At 39.3% G+C, this 17,505-nt stretch overlaps 1 protein-coding gene across 13 annotated transcripts in view; it reads right to left on the bottom strand.

Moving 5' to 3' along the window:
• LOC133463936 (mitogen-activated protein kinase kinase kinase kinase 3-like) overlaps positions 1–17,505 on the bottom strand; it is a 53,218-nt gene that overhangs the window by 14,200 nt on the left and 21,513 nt on the right. For 6 of the 13 annotated variants that reach the window (XM_061745744.1, XM_061745748.1, XM_061745745.1 and 3 more), the window contains exons 2-19: positions 17,390–17,447; positions 16,961–17,051; positions 16,699–16,763; positions 16,484–16,539; positions 15,434–15,481; positions 15,222–15,264; positions 15,026–15,098; positions 14,680–14,811; positions 14,241–14,303; positions 14,001–14,082; positions 12,190–12,306; positions 10,185–10,263; positions 10,030–10,088; positions 8,176–8,238; positions 7,531–7,554; positions 6,091–6,143; positions 5,123–5,161; positions 1,759–1,833 (exon numbers count right to left, since the gene is read on the bottom strand). In XM_061745744.1, coding sequence (XP_061601728.1) covers positions 1,759–1,833; positions 5,123–5,161; positions 6,091–6,143; positions 7,531–7,554; positions 8,176–8,238; positions 10,030–10,088; positions 10,185–10,263; positions 12,190–12,306; positions 14,001–14,082; positions 14,241–14,303; positions 14,680–14,811; positions 15,026–15,098; positions 15,222–15,264; positions 15,434–15,481; positions 16,484–16,539; positions 16,699–16,763; positions 16,961–17,051; positions 17,390–17,447 — 1,220 coding nt within the window. The remainder of the gene's footprint in view (positions 1–1,758; positions 1,834–5,122; positions 5,162–6,090; positions 6,144–7,530; positions 7,555–8,175; positions 8,239–10,029; positions 10,089–10,184; positions 10,264–12,189; positions 12,307–14,000; positions 14,083–14,240; positions 14,304–14,679; positions 14,812–15,025; positions 15,099–15,221; positions 15,265–15,433; positions 15,482–16,483; positions 16,540–16,698; positions 16,764–16,960; positions 17,052–17,389; positions 17,448–17,505) is intronic. The other 7 variants (XM_061745746.1, XM_061745756.1, XM_061745750.1 and 4 more) reach the window with 5 other exon arrangements.

Here is a 17,505-nt window from a genome sequence, read left to right as displayed (position 1 = left end):
GAGGCATCTTTTAGCATTTTGTTTTGGTCAAATTAGACAAAAAAATATGACAAATATTTCCCAAATATCTGAAATGTATAAAAAACAAGACCAAAAAAGACAACATAAAAACAAACATCATAATGACAGGTTTAACCATAGCCTGACATTATCATTTCACATTAAGACAGACAAAAGACAGCTGCCTTAATTCCCATATTTAACACACAATGAGGCTGAAATACTTATGTATTAAACTTTAAGAAGTTGCATGTATGCAAAAGCCTCTGAAAATGATGTTAATAAATATATTATAATAATATTATAATAAAACTAATAACATAAATTAAATAATAATAAAACATGCCATGTGTCAACAAACTTAGTCTATTTAATGTGTACAAAGTCCTGATAAAAAACATACAGCTTATTTGTTAACTGCTGTTTTTTTCAGTATCTGCTCTTATACTCTGTTGAATCCAGTTGGATGCTTTTTTTTGGCAAAGTAAAAAGGTAAAAGACTGTCAGTGCTAAAGTACTGATTAATGTTTCACTTCGTAATAAGTTATTAAACACAAACTCATTACATTTTTTGCCTTTCATTTTTTTTTTTTTTAAAGAGGCAAAAATACAGTGTTAGATTTTAAACAACTTATCCCTGATGCGAAACTAAGCATATATATTTATTTTTCTTTTTTTTGTTTATATATCCTAATAATAATTTGGCCACTTGTCTACAAGATAATGAAGGACACACATGAGACACAGATCAACACCGACAGGAGTTGGGAGCTAATTACAATGAAAATAACACAACGTCACAGTGATTTAGTTGATAGATGAACACACACACAGGCAACCGGTACGAGGAAGATACTTATTGGTACAGCAGCTATAGAAGTTGATTTTTTTCAACTTCTTCAGAAGTGAGGTTGCAGATTTACCTTCATTTTTTTAGTGTGTTCTATGACAAGACAAAATCCAACAGTGCGAAAGTACAAACGGCCTTTCTGACGGGTGGAAAATATCTGTCTGGCAGGACGGCTCCGGCCCACCACAGACATTTGGCTTTTACACAATAATTGAGGAGGCTGGGTGCCAGATCTGCAGCTTTATACTCTCGAGGCAGGAGATGACAGACGGTAGCCTGAGCATGTACACGTGCGCACACACACAGAGCAAGGAGGCATGGAAATGCAGAGGAAGAAAAATAAAACAATGGCAAATTAATAAAGTAATGAGGAGCCATTATATGAGGAAGTTTGAGCCTGAATTGATGCCTCACCTTTCTCTCAGCGGGGGAAAAAAGTGCTACTAAATGGCAGCATTTGTATTACAGCTGGGTTTAATACAATTTACTATTTTTAATGCCCTTATTTCCCAAGGGTAAAGCTATCTCTCGTCCAATAAACCACCATCTACTTCAGAGACATTCACAAAAACAAGTTGAGAGAAGTATTTTCAGCCTCTTTGTGAGTTTTGACTTGAAGTAGCTTTTTAAAACATAACACCAGACAGCAGTTAACAGCATGGAAAACACACAGGCGGTCAAAAAAAACACACACACACACACACAAACACAAGTGGCATGTGTGGCATGATGGTGGGGTGTGCTGCACAGAGATGCGTGGATGAAACTGTGGCAAAGACAGGAAGCCTTCGTCCTTGTCTTCTCCCTCTTTCAGCTTCGAAACCACGGAGGGCGTGTGAGGAAAGTATCAAAGATGCAGAGACAAGGATGGAGAGGCTTCCAGTTTCTAAGACTGAGAGGGGACTTACTGAGTGTGAGTTTCATCATCATCTGCACCATCATCATCCTCATCCTCATCATCCCCTAAGTGTGCCACATGGCCCCTGGGAGAGGGAGTTTGGAAAGACAGGTGAGGGAGAGAAAAGATTGTTTCGGGCGGGGAGAAGAAAGGAGGGAGAAATGAAGAGGGGGGAGAGAAGCAAGCAAAGGAGATAGGACAGGAAAACAAGAGGAGGAGGAAAGAGGACGGAGGTAGGGGGAGAAGGGGGGAGGGAGATCTGAGTATAGCTTTTTTCACAAACTACCTCTAACATCTAAGCCCAGGGCACATCTGAAAGGACTGAACAAGCTCCAGATAACCAGGGAATTATTTCCAAACCCCAACACTTCCACACTCAACTCTAATTATGAAACTAGACATTGATTGGAGAAGAGTCCTGCTAACAATTCACCATACTGTAAATGTAACCTCTTATCAATTAAACTAGAATAGATTAACTGCAATATATAGGACTGTCTCAGAAAATTAGAATATTGTGATGAAGTTCTTTATTTTCTGTAATGCAATTAAAAAAAACAAAAATGTCATACATTCTGGATTCATTACAAATCAATTGAAATATTGCAAGCCTTTTATTATTTTAATATTGCTGATTATGGTTTACAGTTTAAGATTAAGATCCCCATAATATTCAAATTTTTTGAGATAGGATATTTGAGTTTTCTCAAACTGTAAGCCATGATCAGCAATATTAAAATAATAAAAGGCTTGCAATATTTCAGTTGATTTGTAATTAATCCAGAATGTATGACATTTTTGTTTTTGTAATTGCATTACAGAAAATCCTAATATTCTAATTTTCTGAGACAGTCCTGTATAAACGGGAAGATCTCAGCTGCAGAGAGAACCAAATCCGAAACTTCTACAAGTTTAAACTACAAATAGTGTATCTATCACTAGCAGGCTATATTCTTCTCTTTTAAACAGAAATGTCTTTATTACGCAACAGCACTAACTGTTGGTTTGACTGGAGTGAAAGTGTTAAATATCAGTACCCCCTCACTGCATTAAAGACAAACAACTCCTGGTGGACACAAAAGGTTGAATATCCCTGTATAGATCCCCTCGTTCTCTCCCAGGCCGGCCAACGGGTTTCCCAAGCACCGTCCCAGTGTGTGCTTTCAAACAGCAGGGCACATTAAGGGCATCAGACGAATGACTAAAGCGTTTGGGGCCAATGCAACATTTTCCATGTTAAATAATTTCCCAGTAATTATACACATTGTTGGGAATGTTGTTCATGAACACAGTAGAAGACAGAAATAGTGGCTACCAGTTTCTGTAGAGGACAAGGAAGTATTCACTGACAGGAATTTTCTGAATCCCTAAACAACAACACAGAAAAGTGTTCAGACTGTGTGACTAGTTGGTGACTGGAGATTACACACTACATAACTCGAGCTATCTAGCATGCAAGACATTTGCTGGCCATCTGCGTCTGAGTTGGTCAGACAGTTGTCAAACAAGGGGGATGGCTGACTGGGTTTAAAGTCATGTAGTGTGAAAGGTGCTGCATCATTATTCAAAATGATGTAAACCATAGCTCTTGATGTCGCTCTTTTCTCGAGAGCTTGTGTTAAAGTCTACCGTGGAAACAGTTTTCCTTACAATGAGTCATTTCTAAGGTGATTTTTTTGTGGTGGCCTTTTGTGGTGGCCTTTTTTTAAAATGAAGCACTCGCCGTGACCCAGCACTGGAATACCCTCACGGGTAATAATTAACTGGCAAACTTGGAAGGATGACTGCATAGTAACAATCACCTTAAAGGCAATACCATACAGTACTAGACTATACAAAATAACTGAATATATTTCCCTTCAGGGATTAATGAAGTTGTTTTGAACTGAACTGAATACAGTTCAATGCATAGCAAACTACAAAAAGCACATTTTAAAAACTGTATAAGCAAGTAAAAATCTCAAAGACTGCTCACCAAAGGAGATAAAAAGTTAAAAGCAGACAGCAACACAATCTAAAAAACATTTTAAGAGTGGAACCGAACAAAAAGTTTCCTTCACAGAGACGGGTTGTTGCACCTTTACTCTGCCTAACTGCACTGTGAAAGATGCAGGAGCTGGAACTGCATACCATGTGGTTCTGCACCTGTACCGCCTTGGTAGGCAGTAACAAGAGTCGTACCAGGGGCAAAATAAGTGCTGTGTGAGTTGGCATTGCGGAAAGGTCTACCAGGGGCAGAGAATGCAATCAATCTGTCCATACGTACAATGGGTCACGACCACAGTGGTCAGAGAGGCAGAGACCACCAAGACTGACTGTATAATGAACTTTGCATCTCTACTTGGGATACTAGCCACGATCCCAACCCTGTTGTTGTTCATAGCAACCTTCCTCCTGCTGAAACCGGCCAGCATCCCTCTCCTGCACCCGCAGTAGCATACTAAACACCAGCTGCAAGGGGGAAAACCAGGCCAGCACTGGCACGTCTTCCAGGGACAACCTGGCAGAAAATGTACTTTTACTGTCATGCGTTCGGCACTGACTTAATGAAGCAGTCAGTGACCGGAGACATTAGGGGCTTAAAACTAACTGAGAATGCCGTAGTGCTTTGTGAAAGCGCACACTGGGAAGGGAACATTGCGCCGTCATGGGATCACTGCTAATGCACGGCCAGAGAGTGGAGGCAGAACGAAGAGGGGATCTCCAGTGCATTTTTATATCACAACCCATGTGTGAAACAGGCTTCAGAAACCTTTATAACCATTTCTCTTGTGGGCACAATACTTCTAAACTTCTAAAATCTCGGGAGAAATTGTGCAACTGTGTACCCTTTGCCTACTGATGTCATAACTCTGATCTTCAGACAGCAAAACACATTTTTCATAGGCGATTACCTCAGGAAATTGAAAAGCACATAGACAGCAATCATCTTTTGAGCAAATAGGAATTTCTCTATAGACTGCCCAGCGTAATTATTACAAAGAAATCCATCATATCTTTGGGTAAACATCTGTGTGCACAAAAGTGAATGCACAGGGGACATGAGCGTGTGTGCATGTGTGTGTGTGTGTGTATGTGTGTGTGTTTGTGTGTGTATATGCCATGCTCCCGGCAGGAAGCTTCTATGAAGCACAGCCTTCTCCTGTTGACATCAAAGCGTAAAGCAAGCTGAAGCAGAAGGAAAATAAAAGCCAGCAGAACCCAAAATGCTGACAGCTGTGGCAGCCTGAAGTCATTACAGCAGCATTAAGTGCATGTGACCGGCCTGATTAGTCCTGCTGTTAAATGATGATTGGCTGATGGGTGAGTGCGGTTAGAACACCAGCAGTTCAAGGAAAAGTCGGGCAGTTTGACGTGAAAGATGTCTGACTTACCTCTGCTGAAGTTCCTCCTCCACAGATTTGAGAAGGCTCCTGTTTGTTTAACAAGTAGAAACAAGTGTGAATTATAGAGCGTGATCAGTATGAATAAAAGAAAAAAAAAATACACCTGAGCTGTTTGCTATGGATGAAACCTTCCTTATTCCTTGCTGAAGTGCTTCCGCAGCACATTTGTGAAGCTGCACGAAACAAAGGCCTCAGAAATGTAACAAAAATTGCGACTGTGAATTAGGGCTGTTCGATTAATCGATTTTAAATCGTAATCGCGATTATGTAATTAGAACAATGTTAAAACATGAAAATCGTAAAATCGATTTTTCACTTTTTTTTTTTTTTTTTTTAAAACCTTGTCTGCACACATATTAATGATTGATGGAAATACCTCTCAATACCTGTGACAAGTGCCCCATTACACACCTCTACCTCCTTCATGGGTTGCATTATTATTTAGCATGCAAAGACCCAGTTTAGTTTAATTAGAAAATGTCTTGTTTTATTTAATTGGAAATATAACCTACTGTATGTTTGCAAGTGCTGATTTGCTGATTTTTTTTTTTTCAGAGATAAAACTTTATATTTTATTATATCTTTTAAAACTTTTTTTCAACTTATTTTACAGAGTTTTGCACTTTATTCATTCATTTTTGGTTTAATAAGAGCAAGGTTTGCACTTAAAGCCCAATGGGGCAAATGTTCAATAAAAAAACAGCATATTTGAAATAATTTCTTTGCCTTTTGTCAATTCACAAAATAATCGTAATCGTAAATCGGATTTTGAGAGAAAAAAATCGAGATTTTATTTTTGGGCAAAATCGAACAGCCCTACTGTGAATATACCTACAGCATCAAATCCACCCCAACGTTTGCCTACAACCTCTGAATATGGATGTCAGGAAACAACGACAGAAAAAGAAAAAGACAATAATAGAGACCAAAAAAAAAAAAAAGGTGGCAAAACTTACTTGTTTCCTCCCAGCAGACTTGGAGAGTCCTGTCCATATTCCAGCTGCAAATCCTGAAAAATAAACAAATCACGTTAATACTGTGTTACAGAACTTCATATGTAGCTCACTGACCAATGTGCTGTGTTTTATTTCTTGATGGACATGAATAAGTCTGTAGGTTTTGCCCCAGTGCAGCAGTGAAGCATGTTTAGACCGATGCCAACCAATGAAGCCCTCTTCAACTGCCAAATTACAGCAGAGGCAGCAAACGTGAGAGCATGCTGGAAAAACTGCAATTAAAGCATCCCAAAAGCCATTTTGAGATAATTAGGTTTTACATCGGCCTTCTGAGAAGTTTGTGACACTCAGATTTAAAAGTTTTTGACATTTCAAATAGCATACATTATTCGTGGAACAAAGTTCTTTCATAAATCAAAATGACATTTTAGAGATCTTACAGAAAGCAGGTTTAAACTGTGATTTTGATCATGAATGTTAATTTGAATGTTAACTGTCATGCAGATTGGAGGAGTGATTGCTGGGGACTTGTAGAGGCCGTATAACAGCAGGCGCTAGTGCGAACTTGGAGCTGCAGCCAAACAGCAGGTGTGAAGTGGCTTCTCAGAACCGTCCCTGACAGCTGTTTAGCCTGAACTGACGGTGCTGATTGGTTGTCATCAAGTTTAGAGGGTGACACCTCCCACACACGTATAACTTTAACAAACCTGTCAAATAATGGGGGCAAATCAATTTGGACTTTTGTCAGATAAATCCTGTATGTAGATGTCTGTGGTCATTCAGCCTTTTCATTCATTTTATTTAGAAAATATCTGCTAAACTTGCATAGCACAAAATTAAGTTTTCAATAAGTGGTCTCTGATCATTTTGGCTTTTCCAAATCCTCACTAAGCAATACTGAATTATGACCCGTCATGACTTCTTTGTGGACAGCGGTTGTTATTAATTTTCCGTGGAAGAACTTTTAGATGAGGATGTGGTTAAAACGTATTTCCCAAGAAAAAGGGCGAAAATTCATGGCATATTCAAATGAATCACATTTCAGCTAATTTGGCTTTGATAAACAATAGCATGGCCATAACATATTTATTTAATTCCTTTTGAAAAAGTTAAAACATTTGCAAATGAACGCAATGAGCAATAGCAGTTTGGTTACTAAACAACCACAACTCTGTGGTTATTTAGTTTTATAATCCTGCAGCCAATTTAAAACCATCCTGATCAGACACTCCACTTTTAGAGCTTTTATGATTGATATGACTGAAAACCTGATTTTGCATCTATGCATAAAATCCCAATGTGAGAACAGCATAGAAAATATTTGACAAGATAATGACAAAACAAGAGGCATGCAGCAAGAAAAACACGTATCAACAACGGACAGGAAAATACAAATAAAGAAAAATATGTAATTAGTTAGGAAAGGTTAGAAAACATTACTTTTGAGGGAAAAAGGCAGGCAGTCTGGAGAAAGACATTAAATATAAGTTAAACAAGCATCACACACAGAACAGCAAACACTCAAAAGGTGAAATGAACGTATGAGGGCTGCTGAGAGCAGAAAGGTCTGCAGTGGGCCACTTCCAGCCTTTGGGTCTGCAGCTCAATAAGAACGACTGAATTTCACTTCTTTTGTGTGAGTGTAAATTTGTGAGCAGTGCATGTACACATAGAAACGACAACATCACTAACAGACTCTTCACAATGACAACTATAACACCAGTTAGTGAGGCAAAAGTTGGAAAAAGAAGAATAAAATGGACAGCAGGAAATGGACAGACCAGCAGAGACCGACACTGTGAGAGTGGCAGCACATGTTGAACACTGTGCAGCTGAAAGAATCAGTGCTGGACAACAGAACGAATGACGGAGACGACAAGCGCTCTGAAGGCCAGAGCCAAGAGGTGAGCAAGGACTTGTTGTTTAGCAACAGATTCTGAATGAATATCAGGTCTAAATTTGCTCAAAAAGATGTGAAAAAGATGAAAACTGAAGGGAAAAAGAAAAAATTGCAAACATGTGGGTAGATAGACAGAAAGGTCAAATAAGAGAGAGCGAGAGAGAGAGAGACAGAGGGAGTACTACCAGATTAGATCTCGCGGTATAGTAGAGCTCCTCAACACAGTCCAGATAGGGCTCAGAATCACACTGGTCAGCAAGACAGAGCGAGAGACACCTCAGTTAATACATTAACCTGGACTGATGGTGGGAACAGGGAGGGAACGAGGTAGGGAGACAGGACAGAAGGTGATGCATGAAAAATGGATCAGGTCTAAAAATAGGCTTAGCAGTTAATGGATCAGCAGGAAAGAAAAGTATGATAGAAGAATATTAAACTGAGGGCATGAAGGAATGCATGGGAGATGGGAATACATTCATAAAAACAGAGGTTAGAAATCATAAAAAAAACAAAGAAGAAATGTACATTATTAAGAAACTGCACTTCGGTGTCATAGGCGTGATCTTAGAAAACAATAAATGAATTGAACTGTGCATAACTTCCCGGAGAGACCAAATGAGATGACTGGTGGCAAGTATGGGTGTGTTTGATTTTCGGTCACGATTGCACAAGGACAAAGCATCGACATACTATACACTGATAATTTCTCCAGGCCTTGTGCTGTCTTGGTCTTTTTTTTAATCTAGCAAAGGGGATAGATGCTGCAAATCATTCTGTCTTTACAAACTGTGTGGTTAATAGTTTGCAACAATAAAAAAAAAAAAAACAGTAACAGTGTTTTGTTATCAATAGCTCCACAGAATGAAAGGATCCCAAAGAGATGAGAGCTACACAGAAAGGGCACATGCAGTTTTAATTGGTTTTAATCAGGGAATGGAAACTGAAGTATACGAGATGGGTTATGATGAATGAAATTTGACCTGGTCAAACTGGTGAAAATGGTTTGAAAATGTTAATACAAATTTATGAGTGAAAAGGAGCAAAGGAGAGAGGAAAGTAGAGACTGTGATTTGAGTTGAGGTGGATTCTATCAGCCAGAGGAGAGGGAACAGTGGAGGACGTGCATTAGACAGACAAATAAAAGTGGGAGGAGGTGAGGATCTGGAGGACCAACACGTTGTTACTGAGCACGAACCCTGCACCATTCCCCCACATCTTTCTAAAACTCTGAAAGGGATTCCCAAAAGTAAAGTATCAACTTTAGTTTTGAAATGGAAATAAAAATGAAAAGTGAATATGCAAAGCTACTACGGCTCACCAAACTGCTGAATGTAAACTGAGGGGATGAAGCTACAAACTGGCTGTGCATCTCATGCATCACTCTCCTCTAATCTGCTAGCTGTATAATACAGTTTGCAAAAGTCCTTTACTTAGGGAAATAAACTCCAAACTAACAATAAATACACTGAGACATTTTCCTAAAAGGTCTTTTGTGGAAATGAGGCTTTCACAGACACCCTCTATTGCATTTTCTTTCTTCTCCTTTTGCTTCCCTTTGTTTGAGACGTTAATGGGCTGCAGCCAGTATCAGCATACAGGATGTCCTCTCAGCTCAGCAGAGCTGCAGATATGACTAATGAAGCTTGGCTGACACTAAACTCATCTGCCAGAATTAGGGCTGTTGTATATTGTGGTGATGGAGAATGGAGCCATGTATATGTGGAAGCATTTATTTATGCTGAGCTACAGTAAAACCGTTTGTGAATAATGTGGCGACAAATTATTACATTTTTTTATTTGGGTAGTATTATTTGTTTTTATGTAAAACTTCCAAAAATCCTTCTACTTTGGAACATTTTACCAGCCAAAGTGACCATGTGGAAAGGCATGCCGCTTGGTGCCGAGCAGACTGATGACAGCGTGACCTGATCAGGATGTTTGTTGTGATTAGCTGAGGATCAGTCATGCCGTTACTCGTGAAGTCACAACCACACACAACCTCATTCACACCAACGTAAAAGGCAGACCTACAAACTCACCGGCTCATGATGAGGCTCCGTTTCCTTTCTCATAGGAGGATCAAACTTAACCTGACCAACTGAGACCGGAGAAAGAGAAAGGCAGAAGCATGAGGTGGGGAGATGTACACAGAGTGAGATGACAGACTTTGCAAATGTGGACGATGGTGACTCACAGTTAATCTCGGAGAGCGTCTTTCCTTCTCTTGTGCTCCTGCTGGTGGAACGGATGCGGTGAGGAACAGAGACCGGAGACTATGGGGCGATACAAAGAGACATAGTGAGAATCAAATGGCTATTCAAAGATCAAAACAGTTTTAAACAAAAAAAAAAAAGAAACAACAAAAAAAAACAAAAAACGGTTAATCTCTCTGCTATTTCCTGTGGGACAGGATTTGATGATGCAGCAAGACAGCAAACCACACACTGCAACAAGATGACCCAAACATGGCAACACATTCAGAAGGAAAACACAAACCTTTCCTGGCAACAGCGGCAATGTTTGCCCATTGTGTGGAAAAACAAAACTCCTGGAATATAAACTCTTTACTTACAGCTGCACACAACATTACAGGGCCAATTAAGAAAAAAGAAAAAACTTTTTTTGAACATGAGGTTTCTTGACAATAACTTTTTGTAGAAAAACAATAAAACAGAAATGTCACACCATGCTTGTAAAGGACTGGAGCTGTCAAAACCCATTCTGCATGTTACCCAATTACAAGGTTCTCCAATAATAAATCAATCCTTCTAACACTTAAGCCATGGTTAGTAACTGTAGTAGTAAAGACAGCTGAAGATGACTTTCATAACTTTATTATCTGGGAGCTTGCCACCCTTTTCTACATGCATCTTCTACGATGTTAATTTATTTCCAAAACCAGCAAATGGAGCGTCAAAGTTTCAATCTGTCACCGTGGCAAGTAAAACAAACTAATGTGAAGTTTGGGGGGGGTTTACTTTAATGATCTTCAATATTTCTCTAAACTTCAACACTGAGCTTAAGTTAGAAATGCTACAAAATAAGCAACAATGACCAGAGATAAGTTTGATCTGTAGTTCTGATGGATCATTCTAGGAGGTGCAACCATGTGACGCTTTGGAAGCCACCGTCACGAACCCAGACGTTTCTCCGTCATCTCTGATGCTCCTACAGAACTGCCATGAATCAAGCTATTCCTTAGGATGGTTACACACTTGACGACTTTTCAAAATCGTGATCCATTTTAATCACCGAAGATCACAGATATGAGGACAGTTTGAAAGGCGTCCGCTGTGAACTCATCCTTAGTGATGTCACATATTGATCCTTTATGGTCTAGCCATGGTGGCTGCCAAATAATCTTACTGATGTCGTCATGGTCAGTTATGTGCTGTTTCCAATCATAAATGAAATCAAACTAGTCAAAACAATAAAATGTAAAGGTGAAAGGCATGGTCTTCCAAAATCATAATACTTTTTCATCAACCTCATGACTTCTAATATCAAAAGAAATTTCAGTGAAATGTTAAAGAGATCTACAACACTAGTGCAGCTCTTCTAATGACAAAAAATCTTCATCAACTCATAATGCTCACTGTTATACTGAACAAATAAACTGCTATTGTAGCTCATTAACTGCCTGTATGTAACGCATCAGTGCGCGCTGCCGTGACAACACCAGTAAATATCTAGTCCCTATTCATTCAGTTCTGCAGTCCTTTTTAAAGTGAGTGAAAAAAGTCTGTATAAAAACACATGCAAATGGAAGGATGGTTTGTGTTAGAATGATGTCACTGCAGCCGCCACAAGTACCTTCCTACGTGCTGCAAATCGTGGTGCACGTCGAGCACCGGGGCTTATGGGGAGGAAATGACCTCTGTACTTAAACTGAAGAGGAGGCGGGGAGTGGGGAGGTGGAGATTAGAAGACCAAAAGAAAAATAGGGGAGGAAGGAAAAAGGAGAGGATATACCCAGATACACACAGGGATAGGGAGCAGACACATAAGTCACAAGTGGTAGGGAAAGGAGGGCATGAGGGGAATGAGAGGAGATGTGAATGTTGCTGGATGGACAAGAAATCAAATGAGAGACCAAGTGAGGGCACAATTCAAGGAGAGAGAAAAGAAGGAAAAACTGCTTGTAAACATGAGGACTCTTGTTTTTTTTACATCTAAATCCTGAGAAGGTCAAAGGTTACCTCGGGTTCAGGGTCGTCGTCGTCGAAGTCGTTGTATGTGCTGTGGTCGGGGTTGTTGGATTTGTCCAGCAGTTCGATTGCCAGCGTCCTGCTGAGAGGCTGGGACACAAATGGATGCTGGAAGACAGAAGAGAGGGAGTCAATCTAAGTATGGATTTGAATGATCTTTTACTTTGGCGGATGCGCCGTGTTTAACACGCGGATCTAGTGTGTCGCCTGTCCTTTTCACAATGACTGACATGGAGTGATGTGTTGAGCTGGCCCCGCAAATAACTCACCTCCAAGGGTGCACTTAATCACATGACTAATGTAAACAGAACTAAGTGGTGGCGGGTCGTGGGAGGGATCTGTTTATCACATAGCCAGACTACAATCCATCAGGGGAGGGTTTTTTTTTTTCCAAAATAAAATAAGGAAACAGCTGACGAGAGTAACAACAGCAGGACGTCACGTCCAGTTGTATCTCTCATATAGCCTGTTTGTTTTTTTCTTTTTCTTTTATTTCCAGGAGGAGTAACCGGCGAGACAAAGGGATCCGGGAGCTACTTGGCCCAAGGAGCCGAGGACGCCATAAAGCAGCCGATGTCGGGAACCACAAAGGATGGACCATTGTTTGAACAACTGGCCACAGAAATAAACCGGGCTTTGCAAGAAGCAAAACCCGACCAAATAAATACTCATGTTCATCCATCCTCGTTTTGAAAATTACACCTGCCTGACGGCGTATAAATCTTGCTGATGTGGGGACAATATGTCAGTCATGTTACGCAGATAACGCTTCCCTAGCCGCCTCTCCTCCACTTGCCCTCAGGTTTGTTATTATTTTGCTACGTGGGAGGAATTTATGATTCCTTCCCATCCTGTCTCGTCCCTAGGAACCCCAATACCTTAATACCTTGTATGACATGCTGTAACAAGAAATATGCCAGGCATCTGTCATCGGTAAAGAAAAGATTCCTTTTTATCAACAGATCTACTTCTTCGAGATTTTAAGCTAGTTTGCAGTTACTTCCTGCTTGTGATTGTGCACAGTTGTCTGTCTGTATATGTGGCCCTGTGATAGACTGGCGACCTGTCCAGGGTGACCCCCTGCCTCTCGCCTGCAATGAACTGGGATGGGCTCCAGCAGACCCCCGTGACCCTGTAGAGCAGGGGTGTCGGACTCCAGTCCTCGAGGGCCGCATTCCTGCATGTTTCAGATGCTTCCCTGCTTTCAGCACACCGTGATAAAAGTAGCTGTGTCACCAACAGCGCTGTCCAGACCTTGATGACAAGCTGGTGACGACCATTAATTTGAATCAGGTGTGTTGATGCAAGGAGACATCTAAAACATGCAGGATTGCAGCCCTCGAGGACTGGAGTCCGACACCCCTGCTGTACAGGATTAATACGGTATAGAAAATGGATCTGTAAATCCTGCTTGCCCTTATTCTTAAATTGCAGTATTTTTTTTTTTTTTTTGGAGCTAAAGTGATACAATCAGACATTTCACTGTACACAAAATCAAAACATTAAAAACAAGATAATTTAAAATTATCATGACATGTTAAGGTCTGATAGAACATTTAAAGAAATATACAATCTAACAAGGCTTCCCTTCCAGGTTATACATATTTACATTCTTGTATTTCCATACAATATTTTGTGTTAATCCCACAATTTATGCATTTTGACTTGTCCTTCTCATAAAGACTAATCAATGGCACAAGATTTATTTCTGGGATTCAGTTTTACTTCTATTCATAACAGGATAGCTTGTTAGCAGCCAAGTATAAATGTCTTGTTGAATGATAAATGTTTTTCATGTTCACCTGCAGCATTTTCTCAGCTGTGGGCCTCTTCTTTGGGTTCTTGGTCAGAGATAATTTGACAAAGTGGTGGAAATTATTTGTCCTGTTTGAAGACATGGAAGAACAGAGAGGGGTTACTTCTTTGACTTTCTAATAGCCCTGAAGCAGCTGTGATACACATTGGGTAAGTTGAACAGTGGGGAATTACATTTATAATAAACATGAGCAAGACAGAAATTGTGGAAGTGGGTGTTGCCTCACCACTTGAGTTTGTCTTTCAATTTGGGAGGCTGGAAGTTGCTTTTCGTCATTAAGAACAGAGCCCTGAGGAGGAAATGGAAGGACACAAGGATTGTGTATCAGATCTATAATATTTAAATAAATGAGATACTTGTGAAAGATCCTCTTGTATTTCATATATTGATGTCAATGTGCTTTTAAACAAAACAAAAAACAAACAAAAAACAACATTTAGTGTAGTGCAAACTGATATTTGGGCACACCAGAATAATGGCGTAGTCAAATTGGAAAAAAAAAATGTTTTTATATTTATATGAACAGAATTTAGTTAAACAATATTTCTTTCATTCTTATCACTTTGTAACATTGTTTTACATTAATTTAACATAAATTCTGCAACAATCCACTACAAAAGATTGCAAGCTCCAGCATTAAATAGAACCACACACAAAGACTGTACCTCATGGGGTGCAGGTCAAACATGGGTGGCTGCAGCTCTGCCAGCTCTATGGCAGTGATGCCCACTGCCCAGATGTCACACAGCTGGTTGTAGCCACCTTTCCTCTCCACTGCTGCCACCTCTGGAGCCATCCTGACAGAGACAAACAGATGTTGAGTGAAAGGAAGGAAAGGATACAGAACTACACATTCCTGGTTTAACTAATTCTGATCCTGCATGACAGAACAATCCAGAGAACTTTTTACATTTTTGTACATGTCCTAATCAAAACCACTTTACTGTGGTTGTAGAACAGAATAGAACAGATAAGAGGAATTAAGTGGACTGATGCAGAGAAATAACTCACCAGTACGGTGTTCCAATGAATGATTTCCTTTTAGCAAGAGTTGCCGTGATCTGAGCCGATACACCAAAATCAGCTAAGGAGAGGAAAGGGAGAATACGTGAAGGATGGAAGAAAACAAAATTCAATTCAGCACACGGGGCTGTTAAGGTTCAATCTTTTGAAGGAGGAACGGTACTGCTTCATTTGTTGCTCTCACCTAATTTGACATATCCATTATCTGTCAGGAGGATGTTGGCACCCTGATGGAGACAAAAATGCCACAAAGTAGCAACAAACACAAGAATTTAGACTTCGAGTCAATTTTAATTATTTATCTTAATTATATTTTAATTATCCTTCTCACAGTAATCAATTAAACAATTTAAGTCGACTGATCACATACGTTTGAGCACTTTTCTCTACACTCACCTTAATGTCTCTGTGCATTTTTCCTTTATTGTGTAGGTAGTATAAACCCTGTGAACACAATTACACAGAAGGTGAAGATTCTCACAGGAAAGTAAACATTTGAAAGAAAAAAAAAAGCGTCTTTCTGCAGAACCTTTACTGTCTAAATGAAAATCAAATGTTTTAAGTGATAAACTCATCAATTGTAAACTATTAACACTGCAGTTTTCTATTAATTTCATTTTGTTGCATTTCTTATCATTTATTTATGTGATCATTTTAAAACATGTATACGTTGGTAAGCTGATGTGACTTTTAAAGTTTGGTAGAAAAGTAATTTTAAAGGACAGCCATCAACAAATTTGTGCTGCATGAGACAAAAAGAAAAACAGCCAAAACTCTTTTTTCTTTCCAAAGCTAAATAAAACTAACAATAGAAGCCTGTCTGAGATAATATGATTTAAAACATTTTAGGATATTTTGGGATGAACTGAGATTTCTCCTTCCCAATGTGTGCACAAAGAAAGCAGCGTTGCAAGAGAACAAGTCCGGACAAAACAACGGTCTAATTTGGTTTATGCAACCTGCTGCTTTGAGCGGAAAAAACAAAATAATCCTTCAAGCACTCATAAAAATAAGTTAAATGGCAATCACGTGTTGCCACTCAAATATCTACTTCATTTTAAGTCTGGGAAAAGACCAGAGGTTGTGTTTTTTTTACTATTATTATGTCCTGATACATAAATCCTAAGAATATAAGTAGGGTGTTATTTCAGTTTCAGATGACTGGATCATGTCTTGTGAGGAGGAGACCAGTGAAGACAAGCTTCACACACGGGCACGGAGGAGCTTTAATCTGTATTTAGTATGTTACAAACGAAATGTAAGAAATATTTAAGATCCAAGTTGAAGTGGAAAAAAATTACTTTAGTCATACAGTCAAATTATAACAATAGGATATATACCGGTACAACTTCCTAGGTGTTTCAACTAAACATAGAACCAACCTCTAGGACTACAATTAAGAACGCATTTACACTTCACAGTCTGTTAATAAAACCTTGACTCTACCTGCAGGGTCTCCCGTGACATGTAGGCTATCTGTGACTCTGACAAAGGTCCAGTTACTGGAAGAAAAGAACAAGGAAGAGAGGCAGGAGACAAAAATGAATGAAATAAAAAAACACAAGAGATCCAGAAGGTAGTTTGAGACAGATATACATTCATATTTTTATAGTTCCGCTACGATCAGAGTGGGTGCGTAAGTTGGTTTCGTGTGCTTTTACCATGATAGATATCTTGCAGAGAACCTCCCCCACAGTACTCCATACTGATCCACAACTTATCTCTCCTGAACAAAGAGAACTCTGTGTGAGTTTACCGAATGAATAATCACAACCAGGTTAATTATGTCTCCTTTTTGTCCTTTCCACGTCACCTCTTCTTTTTTCCACATACTAAAATACCACACTTTGATTAAAACAATATAGAGATCTCAGTCAGGGCTGTGACTAAATATCACATACACACTTATATTCAAACTCTTACCGGAGATAACTGCCAAAATAGGCTACGATGTTGGAGTGTTTACAGTCCTTCATCATTATGATCTCCTGCTGAACGACGGCAAAGTCCTCACCTACAGTCAACACATAAAAACACAGCATTTAACAGTTAACTAAATGTACTTGCTCTGATTTACTCTTTTAACGTAGTTGTTAAAAATAATGGAAAACCAGCAATGACTGCTGAAAGGCAGAGAGGATAGGAGAGTGTAGCGGATAGATGTTTGGAAAAAAAAAAGTCCAATGATGGATTTTAAAAAAAAAAAGGGAAAAAAAGATTTCTGAGAACTGCAAATGGAAAAAGAGAAGAATGAAGGAAGTCAGAAGAAAATTCGAAGAGGTATTGATAAAAAGACAGAGAGTAAGCTATATTAACAAAATTATAAATAAACAGAAGGATGACGTAACTCACCCGGTTCCAGTTTGATGACTTTGATAGCAGCCAACTCTCCAGTGTTTACATTACGAGCCTGTAGAACAAGGACAGAGAAACTGAGTTACTGATTACTGAAGCACACAGCTGTTAAC

This window comes from Cololabis saira, chromosome 17, assembly GCF_033807715.1.
Source record: "Cololabis saira isolate AMF1-May2022 chromosome 17, fColSai1.1, whole genome shotgun sequence".
Taxonomy (NCBI): Eukaryota; Metazoa; Chordata; class Actinopteri; order Beloniformes; family Belonidae; genus Cololabis; species Cololabis saira.
The sequence above is the reverse complement of the archived record's forward strand: the minus strand, read 5'-3'. Positions and strand labels throughout refer to the sequence as shown.